This window comes from Chiloscyllium plagiosum, unplaced genomic scaffold (genome assembly GCF_037043375.1).
Source record: "Chiloscyllium plagiosum isolate Xiang-an unplaced genomic scaffold, Cpla_swu_hap1 HiC_scaffold_1, whole genome shotgun sequence".
Taxonomy (NCBI): domain Eukaryota; kingdom Metazoa; phylum Chordata; class Chondrichthyes; order Orectolobiformes; family Hemiscylliidae; genus Chiloscyllium; species Chiloscyllium plagiosum.
This window is the reverse complement of record NW_028270139.1, coordinates 144,074,011-144,089,988: the sequence shown is the minus strand read 5'-3', so window position 1 is coordinate 144,089,988 and position 15,978 is coordinate 144,074,011. Positions and strand designations below refer to the sequence as shown.

At 43.0% G+C, this 15,978-nt stretch overlaps 1 protein-coding gene across 3 annotated transcripts in view; it reads right to left on the bottom strand.

Moving 5' to 3' along the window:
• Positions 1-15,978, bottom strand: part of LOC122554968 (uncharacterized) — a 36,232-nt gene that overhangs the window by 15,399 nt on the left and 4,855 nt on the right. For 2 of the 3 annotated variants that reach the window (XM_043700483.2, XM_043700574.2), the window contains exons 2-4: positions 9,676-9,810; positions 7,683-7,860; positions 524-1,395 (exon numbers count right to left, since the gene is read on the bottom strand). In XM_043700483.2, coding sequence (XP_043556418.2) covers positions 524-1,395; positions 7,683-7,860; positions 9,676-9,792 — 1,167 coding nt within the window. In that variant the 5' untranslated portion in view covers positions 9,793-9,810. The remainder of the gene's footprint in view (positions 1-523; positions 1,396-7,682; positions 7,861-9,675; positions 9,811-15,978) is intronic. The other variant, XM_043700665.2, reaches the window with a different exon arrangement.

Below are 15,978 nucleotides of genomic sequence, written 5' to 3'. Positions count from 1 at the left end.
TTTCAATCAAGTCATCTCTTACTCTTCTTAACTAGAGTGGAAACAAGTCCACTGTTTGGCTGATCCTGATAAGAGAACTTGTTGATTCTAGACATCAACTTCATACATGTCTTCTGAACTGACCCTAATGCATTTAAGGTCAAATCACCATAATCCTACCAGACAATAGGTTGTTCTCTCTCATATGTGTGTGAGAGTGAGTGTGTGAGAGAGACACAGAGACAGACAGACAGAGAGAGAGAGAGAGAGAGAGAGAGAGATGATAGTGGTTTAACATGAGGGTTACCACACCTCAGATGAGGGGAGAGGTTGAGATAGAACCCTAATTCTTCTTTAATAAGGAGATCAAAATTACATGCATTCTAAGCAAGAAAGGAAACACATTAAGAACTCAAGAGCATACTAATCCATTCAAGAATTATATATCCCTTCTACTTAACTCCATGGAGATCTGCATGAGAGCATTGATGATGGAATTTCATATCATATCAATAAAAGACTGGAGGATAAATTGCCACATTACCTGCACAGGTAGCTTGTCATCTTTGTTTTCTTTATCTATTGACTTTCCCGATTCTTGAATTGGTATTTTGAATTCGATGGAATGATGTGGTGGGGTGAGAGTAGAGGTAGTCAAAGACACAGAAGGTGATGATGCAGTTGAGGTTGTTGAAGCGGCAACTAATAAAGCGGGGCACTGGTGAGTGGCAGCAGGTACAGAAGTAGGTACTATAGGTGCATTGGTCGAAGACTGCACAGCAGAAGTGCCGGCTGAGGGCTGAACTGCAGAGGTGCGCACCGTGGACAGCGCTACCGGTACACCGGTTGAGGGCTGCACTGTTTGGGCGCCAGCCGAGGGCACCGCTACCGGTACACTGATCGAGGTCTGCCCTGCGGGGTCGCCGGCTGAGGGCTGCACTGTGGGGACACTTACCGCGGACAGCGCTACCGGTACACCGGTTGAGGTCTGCACTGTGGGGGTGCTGGCCGAGGGGTGCGCTATCCGTACACTGATCGAGGGCTGCACTGTGGGGGCGCTGGCAGAGGGCTGTGCGATCGGTATACCAGTCGAGGGCTGGACTGCGGGGGCACCAGCCAAGTGCTGTGCTGCGGGTCTGCTTGCTGAGTGCTGTGCTGCGGGTCTGCTTGCTGAGTGCTCTGCTGCAGGAATGCCAGCTGAGAGCTGTACCATAGTCTGATTGGACGGGGACTGGGCTGGCAAGTAGTCTGCAGGAAGAAAAACTGTCGGAGAGATTTCTGAATGGTCAGCAACAGCGACTGAGCTTGAAGGGTTTCGTGGAGGTGAAACATCATATGGTGCACTTCGGAAGGGAACAACAGGAATCACCGAAGAATCTGCAGCAGAACGATTAGAACGCAAATCACCAACATTCCCTGCAAAAAGTCACTGAGGTAATTAATTTGTAAAATGTATCCTTTTTGAAAGATGAAGCCATGGTGATTTGATATATAAGTCACATGTCACACAGAGTCATTGAGATGTACAGCATGGAAACAGACCCTTCAGTCCAACCCATCCATGTCGACCAGATATCCCAACCCGATCTAGTCCCACCTGCCAGCACCCGGCCCATATCCCTCTAAACCCTTCCTATTCATATACCCACACAGATGTCTTTTAAATGTTGCAATTGTACCAGCCTCCACCACTTCCTCTGGCAGCTCATTCCATACATGTATCACCCTCTGCGTGAGAAAGTTGCCCCTTAGGTCTCTTTTATATCTTTCCCCTCTCACCTATTCCCTCTAGTTCTGGACTTCCCCCCACACCAAGGAAGAGACTTTGTCTAGTTATCCTATCCATGCCCCTCATGATTTTATAAACCTCTATAAGATCACCACTCAGCCTCTGACCCTCCAGAGAAAACAGCCCCAGCCTGTTCAGCCTTTCCCCATAGCTCAAATCCTCCAACCCTGACAACATCCTTGTAAATCTTTTCTGAACCCTTTCAGGTTTCACAACATCTTTCCGATGGGATGGAGACCAGAATTGCACACAATATTCCAACAGTGGCCTAACCAATGTCTTGTAAAGCCGCAACATGACTTCCCAATTCCTGTACTCAATACTCTGACCAATAAAGGAAAGCATACCAAACGCCTTCTTCACTATTCTATCTACCTGCGACTCCACTTTCAAGGAGCTATGAACCTGCACTCCAAGGGCTCTTTGTTCAGAAACACACCCTAGGACCTTACCATTAAGTGTATAAGTCCTGCTAAGCTTTGCTTTCCCAAAATGTAGCACCTCGCATTTATCTAAATTAAACTCCATCTGCCACTTCTCAACCCATTGGCCCATCTGATCCAGATCCTGTTGTAATCTGAGGTAACCTTCATCACTGTCCACTACACCTCCAATTTTGGTGTCATCTGCAAAATTACTAACTGTACCCCTTATGCTCTCATCCAAATCATTTATGTAAATGACGAAACGTAGAGGACCCAGCACCGATCCTTGTGGGACTCCAATGGTCACAGGCCTCCAGTTTGAAAAACAACCCTCCACCACCACCCTTTGTCTTCTGCCTTTGAGCCAGTTCTGTATCTAAATGGCTAGTTCTCCCTGTATTCCGTGAGATCTAACCTTGTTCACCAGTCTCCCATGGGGAACCTTGTTGAACGCCTTACTGAAGTCCATATAGATCACATCCACTGCTTTGCCCTCATCAATCCTCTTTGTTACTTCTTCAAATCATTCAATCAAGTTTGAGAGAGATGATTTCCCACACACAGGCCATGTTGACTATCCCTAATCAGTCCTTGCCTTTTCAAATATGTGTACGTCCTTTCCTTCAGGATTCCCTCCAACAACTTGCCCACCACCGATGTCAGGTTCCCTGACTTGTCCTTACCACCCTTCTTAAACAGTGGTACCATGTTAGCCAACCTCCAGTCTTCCAGCACCTCACCTGTGATTATCGATAATACAAATACCTCAGCAAGGGGCCCAGCAATCCTGTCCCTTGCTTCCCACAGAATTCTAGGGTATATCTGATCAGGTCCTGTGGATTTATCCACTTTTATGTGTTTCAATACATCCAGTACTTCCTCCTCTGTAATATAGACATTTTTCAAGATGTCACCATCCATTTCCCTACATTTTCTATCTTCCATGTCCTTTTCCACAGTAAATACCGATCCAAAATACTCCCCCATCTCCTGCAGTTCCACACAAAGGCCGCCTTGCTGGTCTTTGAGGGGCCCTATTCTCTCCCTAACAAAAGTTACCCTTTTGTCCTTAATGTATTTGTAAAAACAATTTGGATTCTCCTTAAGCTCTGTCTGCCAAAGCTATCTCATGTCCCCTTTTTGCCCTCCTGATTTCCCTCTTAAGTATATTCCTACTGCCTTTACATTCTAAGGATTTATTCGATCTATCTTGTCTATACCTGACATATCTTCCTTCTTTTTCTTAATCAAATTCTCAATCCAGCATTCCCTATACCTACCAGCCTTTCCTTTCACCTTAACAGGAATATACTGTCTCTGTACTCTCATCTCATTTCTGAAGGCTTCCCAGTTTCCAGCTGTCCCTTTACCTGCAAACATCTGTCCCCAGTCAGTTTTTGGAAGTTCTTGCCTAATACAGTCAAAATTGGCCTTTTCTCCAATTTAGAGCTTCAACTTTTAGATCTGGTCTATCCTTTTCCATCACTATTTTAAATCTAATAGAATTATGGTCGCTGGCCCCAAAGATCTCCCCTGCTGACACCTCAAGTCACCATCTTTTGGACTAACCACCAAAACTATGTAGTACTGAATGGAATAAAAGAATTGATAGAATTAATATTTTAACTCCCAATGTACTAGGCTGATATATATTTGGTCAATTTGTTCATGTGACTAATGCTTTAGATACCCTAGAATGCTACATACTTAATAAGCATAATACACCTCCTGACTTTCCAATTTAAAAGGAGAATGTCTGAAGGAAAGCAATGAAGAAGTGACAGATAAAATGTATATCGGTGGGGAAGCAAAGTAGGAAAGGAGAATTAGTGAAAAGAGGAAAACAAACAACAGTTTCAAAAGATACAGGGCAGCATATCGGAGAGACAGTTACAGAGATTTCATGTGGGCAACAAGGGTCTTGCCAGCATTTTGAGAACCACAGGAAAATTCATATCATTTCTGTGGGGTCAACGTTCAACCTCCAGTCAGGATTCGGACATCTAGAGGTATAAATTCCTGAGGGATAGGAATGGCTGTTGGAGGTTCCTGGTTACAGGTGTTTCAGTAAGATTAGGGAGGGTGGGAAAAAAGGAGGGGGGGTGGCATTGCTAATTAGAAATGGTATAACGGCTGCAGAAAGGAAGTTTGAGGGGGATCTGCCTCTGGAGGTAGTATGGGCTGAAGTCAGAAATAGGAAAGGTGCAGTCACCTTGTTGGGTGTTTACTATAGGCCCCCCAATAGCAGCAGAGATGTGGAGAAACAGATTGGGAAACAGATTTTGGAAAGGTGCAGAAGCCACAGGGTCGTAGTCATGGGCGACTTCAACTTCCCAAATATTGATTGGAAGCTCTTTAGATCAAGTAGATTGGATGGGGCGGTGTTTGTGCAGTGTGTCCAGGAAGCTTTTCTAACGCAGTATGTAGATTGTCCAACCAGAGGGGAGGCCATATTGGATTTGGTACTCGGTAATGAACCGGGACAAGTGGTGGGCTTGTTAGTGGGTGAACATTTTGGTGATGGTGACCACAATTCTGTGACTTTCACCTTGGTTATGGAGAGAGATAGGTGCGCACAACAAGGTAGATTTTATAATTGGGGGAAGGGAAATTACGATGCTGTAAGGCAGGATTTGAGGAGCATACGTTGGGAGCATAGGCTGTCAGGGAAGGATGTGGTGGAAAGGTGGAACTTTTTCAAAGAGCAGATACGACGTGTCCATGATATGTATGTACCTATCAGGCAGGAAAGAAATGGTCGTGTGAGGGAGCCTTGGTTGACGAGAGAGGTTGAATGTCTGGTAAAGAGGAAGAAGGAGGCTTACATAAGGTTGAGGAAACAGGATTCAGACAGAGCAGTGGAGGGATACAGGATAGCCAGAAGGGACCTGAAGAAAGGGATTAGGAGAGCTAAGAGAGGGCATGAAAAATCGTTGGCGGATAGGATCAAGGATAACCCCAAGGCATTTTATGCGTATGTGAGAAACCTGAGAATGACGAGAACGAGGGTAGGTCCGATCAAGGACAGTAGTGGGAGACTGTGTATTGAGTCGGAAGAGATAGGAGAGGTCTTGAACAAGTACTTCTCTTCAGTATTTACGAACGAGAGGGACCGTATTGTAGAAGAGGAGAGTGTGAAATGGACTGGTAAGCTAGAAGAGATACCTGTTAGGAAGGAAGATGTGTTGGACATTTTGAACAACTTGAGGATAGACAAGTCCCCCAGGCCTGACGGGATATATCCTAGGATTATGTGGGAAGCAAGAGAGGAAATTGCAGTACCGTTGGCAATGATCTTCTCGTCTTCAATGGCGAATGTTGTGCCCCTGTTCAAAAAAGGGAATAGGGATAACCCCGGGAATTACAGGCCTGTTAGTCTTACTTCTGTGGTAGGCAAAGTAATGGAAAGGGTACTGAGGGATAGGATTTATGAGTATCTGGAAAGACACTGCTTGATTAGGGACAGCCAGCACGGATTTGTGAAGGGTAGGTCTTGCCTTACAAGTCTTATTGAATTCTTCGAGGAGGTGACCAAGCATGTGGATGAGGGTAGAGCAGTGGATGTAGTGTACATGGATTTTAGTAAGGCATTTGATAAGGTTCCCCATGGTAGGCTTATGCGGAAAGTCAGGAGGCATGGGATAGAGGGAAATCTGGCCAATTGGATAGAAAACTGGCTAACCGGTCGAAGGCAGAGAGTGGTGGTAGATGGTAAATATTCAGCCTGGAGCCCAGTTACAAGTGGAGTTCCGCAGGGATCAGTTCTGGGTCCTCTGCTGTTTGTAATTTTTATTAATGACTTAGATGAAGGAGTCGAAGGGTGGGTCAGTAAATTTGCAGATGATACAAAGATAGGTGGAGTTGTGGACAGTGAGGAGGGCTGTTGTCGGCTGCAGAGGGACTTAGATATGATGCAGAGCTGGGCTGAGGAGTGGCAGATGGAGTTCAACCCTGCCAAGTGTGAGGTTGTCCATTTTGGAAGAACAAATAAGAATGCGGAATACAGGGTTAATGGTAGGGTTCTTAGTCAGGTGGAGGAACAGAGGGATCTTGGGGTCTATGTACATAGATCTTTGAAGGTTGCCACTCAGGTGGATAGAGTTTGTAAGAAGGCCTATGGAGTATTATCGTTCATTAGCAGAGGGATTGAATTCAAGAGTCGTGAAGTGATGTTGCAGCTGTACAGGACTTTGGTTAGGCCACAGTTGGAGTACTGTGTGCAGTTCTGGTCGCCTCACTTTAGGAAAGATGTGGAAGCTTTGGAGAGGGTGCAGAGAAGATTTACCAGGATGTTGCCTGGAATGGAGAGGAAGTCGTACGAGGATAGGTTGAGAGTTCTCGGCCTTTTCTCGTTGGAACAGCAAAGGTTGAGGGGTGACTTGATAGAGGTTTATAAGATGATCAGAGGAATAGATAGAGTAGACAGTCAGAAACTTTTTCCCCGGGTACAACAGAGTGTTACAAGGGGACATAAATTTAAGGTGAAGGGTGGAAGGTATAGGGGAGATGTCAGGGGTGGGTTCTTTACCCAGAGAGTGGTGGGGGCATGGAATGCGCTGCCCGTGGGAGTAGTAGAGTCGGAATCATTGGCGACCTTTAAGCGACATTTGGATAGCTACATGGATGGGTACTTAATCTAGGTTAGAAGTTCGGCACAACATCGTGGGCCGAAGGGCCTGTTCTGTGCTGTATTGTTCTATGTTCTATGTTCTAAATTGTGCTTCTCGAGAGTTAAGAGTTGTTAACTAAAGAGTCTAATCATACATGCCACTGGCTTAACAGCATGGTTGTTGAGCACTAATTCCTTCTTCAGAGCCTTAGAAGGGGGCTTGTGGGAGCTGTTAGGGAGGTGGAGTTTATAGGTCAGGAGGGGACATTTTGATTCTGGGTGAAATGGAGAAGTTTTGGGGGAGATGGGGATATATGGGCTGAGGAGAGGTTGTGGGGGGGAAGAGAGGTCATTGGGAAAAGGGGTTGGGTAGGTTGGGGCATGAGGAGGGAGCATTCAAGGGAAGTAGGGTGTCAGAGGATGTGGTGAAAGTGTTAGTGAAGGAGTCAGGAGAGTTGGAGGGCAGGGAATGAAGGGAGACAGGCATCAGTCGAGGCAAACAGTTTGCTCCAAAGTGGTACAGACTGAGGCAGCTTGTCAGCCCCTGCAAAAAACATGTGTGACTGTTTTAATCTTCAGTGCATGACCATGTTTTTTATACCCACAGGACTGATGTGAAACAATGTTGAATGAGGTAACTTAAAACGGGGATTTACTGTATTCCCATTTTCAAAAACTACAATGTTAAGCATAAATCCTAAATAAGGGCCTGTTGTAGTGCAGTGGTAGAATCCCTACCTTGGAGCCATCAGACCCAGGTTCAAGTCTGACTTGCTCCGGCAGTGTATCATAATATCTCCCAACTTGGGAATTAGAAAATATCTAAAATCCAAATAAAAATGCAATGTTTTAAGATAAGAATCACAGCAAATATACTTACTTTTTGGAGCTAAACATTCAAGTTTGTGTTCCAAAATGTCTGCAAGATCATTGTATTCTTTGTTCCGTAGTGCGTTTATCAATTCCCTTTCCCAATTCCGCCGTCTTCTAACAAAATCCAAAAAAAGAGGTACAGCTGCCTCATTTCCTTCATATTTGGCTTCGGCTCGTATTTTCTCCTAAACAAGTGAAAGGAGAGCTCGTTGTTTGAAATGTATGGTTCAGGAGAGAGTTTGGAAAATCATCCTTTATTTTCCATCCCACTATGAGAAATCCTCAAATTTTCATCTATATTCTCACCTTTATTCTTTAAGTTGCACAGCTTTTCATCCTCCGTTGTATGCATTTCCTTTTACTTTCTTTCCATCACCACACTGCCACTCTTTTTATTTCAAAAGAACAATTTCTATTAAAGATTTGGAGATGCCGGTGTTGGACTGGAGTGTACAAAGTTAAAAATCACACAACACCAGATTATAGTCCAACAGGTTTAATTGGAAGCACTAGCTTTCAGAGCGCTGCTCCTTCATCAGGTGGTTGTGGAGGACACAATTCTATAAATTCTGTGTCTTATAATTGTATCCTCCACAACCACCTGATGAAGGAGCAGCGCTCTGAAAGCTAGTGCTTCCTGTTGGACTATAACCTGTGGTTGTGTGATTTTTAAAATTTCTATTAAGCAACTTTTAAGTTGTACCACTCAAACTCATCAAATGAGGATGCCATTCAGCAGGTTGGTAACTCCACAAAGGTTTGGATAAAAGGTGAGTGGGTGGGGGTTGTGATAGGTTGGACCATAGGGAATTTGAAAATGACACAGTGAAGTGATTTGGCAGAAGTGCTTTTCCCAGTGCAGGATGCAGAAGCTGCAGGGAGTCTCCCTGTCTTAATGAAGTGAAAGTGTGAATAAATCAAATGCAATAATTTAATATTTCTTACATTCCAATCAGAGGCAAGTTACATAGGGGTGGAAATTGAAGCTCAAGACCATCTTCCAGCTAGAAATAGGTGACAAACCTTCCATTTCCAGCAGCCTCCAGCACAAATTTACTACCTGTCATGGATGATTCTAGCCTTTGAAGATCAACAGCTAGCGGCCAGACAGATGAGATACCTCCTTGGTGCCCCAGTATTAGCCTCTGCTCTTGGCCTCCAGGGTGAGTGGGACAGGATCACTGCAGCCAGTTGAGCTGGTTCTAGGGACAGGGAAAGAGGAATTGTGGACAGCATTGAAGGGGAAATCCCAGTGGAAGTAGGAGTCCTTGCTGCTGGGGCATAGGGTGCCTGATCAGGTGCCCTGCCCTACAATTAATTCTGCAGGACAGACCACAACATTATTCCTCAATAGTAGAATAGATATTTTTTAATCAACCTGTGCAGAGATGACATTGCACCCCCTGAAACAAATGGAATTTGAATCCTAACCTCCTGACTCAGAAGTACTACTACATGCTATAAGAGCTTTGCACTGGAATAATGCCAATATTTTCAGGACAAAGTCCTTGAGTTACCTTTTATTGACTGCTGAAGGGCCTCAAATCAGTCTCAAAGTGGGGATGGCTCCCTCAACTTGCCTGAGTGCAACTAAATCAAGGGATCAAGAATGCCACAGGCATCCCATCTCATGGCCTGCTGTCCAATGATACAACCTTCCTGCTTTCCACCCCATTCCTGCCTTTTGGATGGGGAGGGCATTAGGGTGAGGGGAGGAACTGGAATTTTAAATCCACCTGTAATGTTTTTAAATCATGCCTTGTGAAACTGTTATTGTATGATCAAAGTAAGTCTTCAAATTCCAGCTCTCATACTTCCACAAATAAAACAATTGCTCTAAGCACAGCTAAGCAAACACTTTTTAATATAACAAGGGTAAAAGTTACATTTTCTATATTAAGAAGTTTGGATAAAGCAATGTTGAACGAACAAAACTGATATTATCTTAGATCCAAATAAATGTGCAGCAAAACCTTCTTTTGCAATAGAAGTGAAGTTACCTGGTCCATCTGAGTAAGGCAAGGAAGATGTGGTAACAATTCCACTGTGTTAATTTTTAAAAACTCTGTCATTCTCCCTCTTATGTACTTGTACAGTTCATCACTCACATACGACATCGTGATTGGTTTTTAAACCTTAAAAGAAAACAGTACAGTTTAAAAGGATTATCCCTTGGTCCTTAACTCCTAATGCGAAATAAAACTACAGGTAGATAGGATAGTGAAGGCGGCGTTTGGTATGCTTTCCTTTATTGGTCAGAGTATTGAGTACAGGAGTTGGGAGGTCATGTTGCAGCAGCTGTATAGGACATTGATTAGGCCACATTGGAATATTGCGTGCAATTCTGGTCTCCTTCCTATCGGAAGGATGTTGTGAAACTTGAAAGGGTTCAGAAAAGATTTACAAGGATATTTCCAGGGTTGGAGGATTTGAGCTATAGGGAGAGGCTGAACAGGCTGGGGCTGTTTTCCCTGGAGCATCGGAGGCTGAGGGGTGACCTTATAGAGGTTTATAAAATCATGAGGGGCATGGATAGGATAAACAGACAAAATCTTTTGCCTGGGGTAGAGGTGTCTGGAACTAGAGGGCATAGGTTTAAGGTGAGAGGGGAAAGATGTAAAAGGGACGTAAGGGCAACTTCTTCACGTAGAGAGTGGTGTGTGTATGAAATGAGCTGCCAGAGGAAGTGATGGAATTTGGTACAATTACAGTATTTAAAAAGCATCTGGATGTGTATACGAATAGGAAGAGTTTAGAGGGATATAGCCAAATGCTGGCAAATGGGACTAAATTAGATTTGAATATCTGGTCGGCATGGACGAGTTGGACCAAAGGGTCTGTTTCCCCCTATGACTCCATAAATCATGACTGCAGATCATGCAAGGCAGATCAGCCTCAAAAACAAAGCAGCACCAAGTCCTGTAAGTTTTTATTATGTGCATTTGAATTGAGAATCATGATATCAGACCTGACACCAAACTCTTAATTTATCAGGGTCAGCTCTCTCTACTCTTCACTCTCATGCTGAAGCTTGGGTAATTTATAAATCCTATATCAAGTCCAAAATCATCAATACTGCCTCACAGTGACCTTGTAAATTAAGTGAGAGAAAATAAAATAATAATGTTAAGCATCGTGTGAGGATATCTCACATTAGCTGAGATGGACACTTTGTCTAAACTGTTTGAATGGTTCTCTACTTAAAACTATGCCAGGGCGTCCATACACACAAAAGTCAAAGAAAATGCTGCAAAGCCAATTTCAAAGCCTCAATGAAAGTCTGCTCTGCGAAAATTAACACATGGGAAGTGCATGACCAATTACAGCAAAAATGGTGTCAAGATCTCCTAACAACAGGAGTAGCCACTCTGTTAGGAAGAGAGAGGGTAGATGGTAGAGCTAACAATCCAGTGCCTTGACTGGCTGACAACTGATATCTTCACTGAGAGAATGCAAGCCTAAGATGAGGCTCACAAGCCACTCTGTGAATGACACAAACATTGACACCTCACTTCCAGCCGACCAGCCCCAAGAAAGAACTGTTCTCCACAGATTGTTCAACATGACGATGCATGTTAATATCTGAAATTACAGAAAACTTCCAACTAGTCAGATTACTTCCAATCTTACATCAATGCTGGGAGCAGATTTTTGCATATTTTTCTCAAAATAGAAGAACAAGAATAGGCTATTTGGATCTTCAATCAGATCTTGGCTGATCATATACCCATCTTTGCCCTATATCTCTTGGTATATTTGATAATTAAATCCACCTCAATTGTAAAATGTAATATCTGATGTGGCATCAGTCTTCCACCACTCTATGCGAGAAAAAAGTCTTTCCTGGTTTCACTGTGTAAAGTATGGTTCTAATTTTTTGACTGTACCTAGGTTCCCCAACAGGCAGAGGCAGGATTCCCTCAATGTTGTACAGAGGTAAAACGTATTTCCCAAAATCAGTTCTGCTGGAAATATAAGTACGATCTCAGCTACTGGCAGGAATAACAAGATCATTCTGTATGACAACTGAAAAATCAAGTGCAGCCTCTCTACTCTTTGTTCTTTCTTCCCAAAGATCACATCAATTCATTTTGATGAGAAGCAACCTCTGAACAAACTTACCAATGCAAATAAAACCTTGAATTTTTACCGAACATCCAATAATGCTGCTCAATTTCAATTAGAGTTTGCATATATTTTGGAAGTAAAAACATAATAGATTGTATATAGAAGAAAGAAATGGTAGTTTAATATGCCTTTCCAAACATTGAAGACCATCCTGGAGAAAGCAAGTTGCATGCTGTAAGCCAAGAACTAAGCAGGAAGATTTGACAAGCCCCTCCTTCTACTCGACATTCACAATTACTGGACTGAATTTTATTTGATAGTCCCACATTGTGGGAGGTCACTAGTATTTGCAAAGATGTTTTAACTTAATGACAGTAGGAGAACATTTAGGAGAGCAATGATATCATCTTGGCTAGAGAAAATGGATAATAAGCAAACCAATGTAAGAATAATTAATTTGGAGAAAATCCAGTTCAATAGGGTAAGAACGGACCTGTGCCAAATAAATTGAAATCAAAGAATTACAGGCAAAACAGCAACTAAACAACAGGCTGCCTTTAAAGAAGAGATAGGTCAGGCACAGTGTAAGTTTATTCTCATGAACTTTAGGAAATGGACAGCAATCAAATTTATAGCTCCTTGGATGACAGAAGAGATAGAGACTAATCTGAAGCAGATAAATGAGTATTCTTGAGAGGTGGTAGATAAATAATACAATTGACAAATCAAATTCAATATAAAAAGGTTCAGAGAGGAATTGAGAAAGCAAGCAACATAAACAGAGGATTGAGAATGAAAAGAAACTGAGAGGTAAAAGGGGATCCAAAAGTTTGAGGATACAGAAAGAGGATTTACCTAGAAGCAAGGAACATGCCTGAAGTGCTAAACCAACACTTTACATCTGTTTGTACGAAGGAAGGTGATGCTGCCCAGAGGAATAAGATCAGACAATTTACAGGTTTAAGATTGATAAGAAGGAGATATTGGATACACTGTCTGTAGTTAAGGTTGATTCAACACTAAGATGGATCCAATAATCGAGAGAAAGGAGGGGAAAAATTTCAGAGGCATATGTCATACTTTTCCAATCCTCCACAGATATTTGGGTGATGATAGAGGTCTAGAGAATTGCAAATGTTAAAACCTCATTCATAAAAGGTTGTAAATGTAAGCTTAACAATTAGAAGCCAGCCATTTTAATTTTTGTGGTGGAAATGCCTTTGTGACAAAATTAATTGTCACTTGGAAAACGTAGACTGACGAATAACCTACAGTGTGATTTTGCAGAGCTTGCTGTTAGAATCCCTACTCTTTCTAATATATATTAACGACCATGGCCTTGGTACACAAGGCACAGTTTTAAATTTGATGTATGAGTATAAAGCCATGAGTAGGCAGGGAGAAACTGTTCCCATTGGTGGAAGAACTAAGAACTGGATGGTATAGAGTTAAGATAAGTGGGAAAAGAAACAATAATAATAGAAAACCTTTGTGCAGCGAGTGGTTACGATCTGGAATGTAAGGCTTGAGAATGTGGTAGAGGCAGATTCATTTATCATTATCATCAGCAGAGGTGAACCATACATTGATTCCTGAGGCTTCAGCAACTATAGAAAAGGAAAAGAGTACTTGGGAAGCTGTCCACACTTCTCTCCAGCTCTCAGACTCTAAACTAAAGGATCTTCTGGGGAATCTGAGGACTGAAATAAGATGATAATTGCCAAGAATGTGAGGAAGAGGTCCACAGTCTCAGAACAAGCATGTAGCTGAGGGAGTGCTCAGCAAAGGCGTAGTCTGAAATACACTGCTATGTGACATTCAAGAGGACAAAAATGATATGAAGAAGGGCTCATGCCCGAAATGTCGATTCTCCTGTTCCCTGGATGCTGCCTGACCTGCTGCGCTGTTCCAGCAACACATTTTCAGCTCTGATCTGCAGCATCTGCAGACCTCACTTTCTCGACAAAAATGATATGTCTATCTGTCCTGTGGATCAGTCTGTGGCTGAGGCCAAGAGTTATTGACAATGCTAGTGGTGCCTGCTCTTCACGTTCCTTATTAGTGTAAAGCTTCACCAGCTGCTGCCATGCTGCACTGAAGATTGACAGCAGTGGAAAGGACATCAAAATGAGTCACATCCATTACAGATGACTTGCAGCAAAGTGGAACTCACCTGTCAAGTAGCAAAAACGTACTCAAACAAACTGCAGTGGTCTGCAGCCTCTTGTCCAGGCAGGGTTGCAGTTATCTAATTTCACTGTTTAAAGGAACTCAGCCTGTTTTAATGAACAATGACTCCCTGCTTTGTCCAAACCTGGCTGACTGTAGAGTGCACTCAGTCTTGGGAAACCTGTGCACTAGCTGTTAATGCAGAATGCTAAGTCAATTGAGTACTTAAATATTGAAAAGTTACCCAACATCTCTGTGGTGCAAGAGAGGTGGCTGCCTACACATCCACATGGCAAGACTAAGATGTGGTCAGAATCCTGTTGGGTTCCTGACATGACCCAATTTTTCAGGCTATAACCCCTGTCCACACCAGGACCAACTTTCCCATGACAGTCAAAACTCTTCCCAATATCTTTTAATATTACCATCAATTTGGAAGATCTTCCTCCCCAAAAGAATTGCCTTTGTTAAAATTACTTCATGGAATGTGAATATTACTGGTCAGGCCAACATTTATTGCCCATCCATAGTTACTCTTCAGTAAGTGGTCGTGACATACCTTCTTGAACTGCTGCAGTTCATTTAGTGTAAGTCGACACAAAATGCTGTGAGGGAGGGAGTCCTAGGATTTTAACCCAGTAACACTGAGGGAATAGCAATATATTTCCAAGTTTGGATGGTGAATGGCTTGGAGTGGAACTTGGTTTTCCCATGTATGTGCTGCGCTGATCATGCTTGGTGGTAGGGATTATGGGCTTAGAAGATGCTATCTCAGGAGCTTTGATGAATTTTTACAGGACAACTTGTAAATGGTTCACACTGCTATAACTGAACATTGGTGATGGAGGATGTGAATATTTGTGGATATGGTGCCAATCAAGTGACTGCTTTGTCTTGGATGGGGTCAAGCTTCTTGAGGGTTGTTGGAGCTGCATTCATCCAGGTAGGTCGGGAGCAGTCCATGATATTTCTGACTTGTGCCTTGTAGACAGAGGACAGGCTTTTGGAGTTTGGAGGTGGGGGGGGGGGGGGCAAAAGAGGGAGGAGGAGAAGAAAGGGACGGAGGAGAAGGAGGTCAGAAGTTGAGTTACCACGAGTTGCAGGATTTCTGGCATTTGACGTGCTCTTTAGCCACACTATTTGTATGGCTAGTTGAGTTCAGTGTCTGGTCAATGATAATCCCAAGGTGTTGGCATTTAGGAAATCAGTAATAGTCATGCCACTGAATGTCAAAGGATAAGAATTGATTTGTTTTGGAGATGTTCACTGCATGACTCTGGTGTGGTGTGAATGTTTCTTGCCACTTGTTAGTCCAAGGCTATTGTCCAGATCTTGTTGCATTTGGAAATAGCTGTTCCAGCATCTGAGAAGTCATGATTGTGGAATCATCAGCAAACAACCCAGCTTCTGACCATGATAAGGAAATGTCATTGATGAAGCCATTAAAGATGTTTGAATCTTTTGGCCCCAACTCCTTTCCGTGGCAGTGAATTCCACAGGCTCACCACCCTCTGGGTTAAAAAAAAAAGTCTCCCCCATATCCTTAGACTGTGACCCTGGTTCTGGACTTTGTGGTCATTGGGAACATTGTTCTTAGAGTCATAGAGATGTACAGCACGGAAACAGATGCTTTGGTCCAACACATCCTTGCCAGCCAGATACCCTAACCCAATCTAATCCCATTTGCCAGCACTTGACCCATATCCCTCTAAACCCTTCCTCTTCATATACCCATCTAGACGCCTTTTAAATCTTGTATTTACCCTGTCAGAATTGTATAGGTTTCTATGAGATCATTCTTCTCAAATTCCAGTGAATATAGTCCTAAATTATCCAGTTTCTCTTCCTGTCAGTCTGGTAAAACTTTGTTGCACTCCCCGCATATACAGAACAGCCTTCCTGCGAGATGCTATCTGACTAACTTAACTGAGTTTTTTGAAATGGTGATTGCATATATTGATGACGGTAGTGTAGTTAATGTGGTTTATATGGACTTCTAGTATAACAAACAAGGACAGGACTTACACAGTTAATAGGAGGGCCCTGGGTAGTGTTTTTGAACAGAG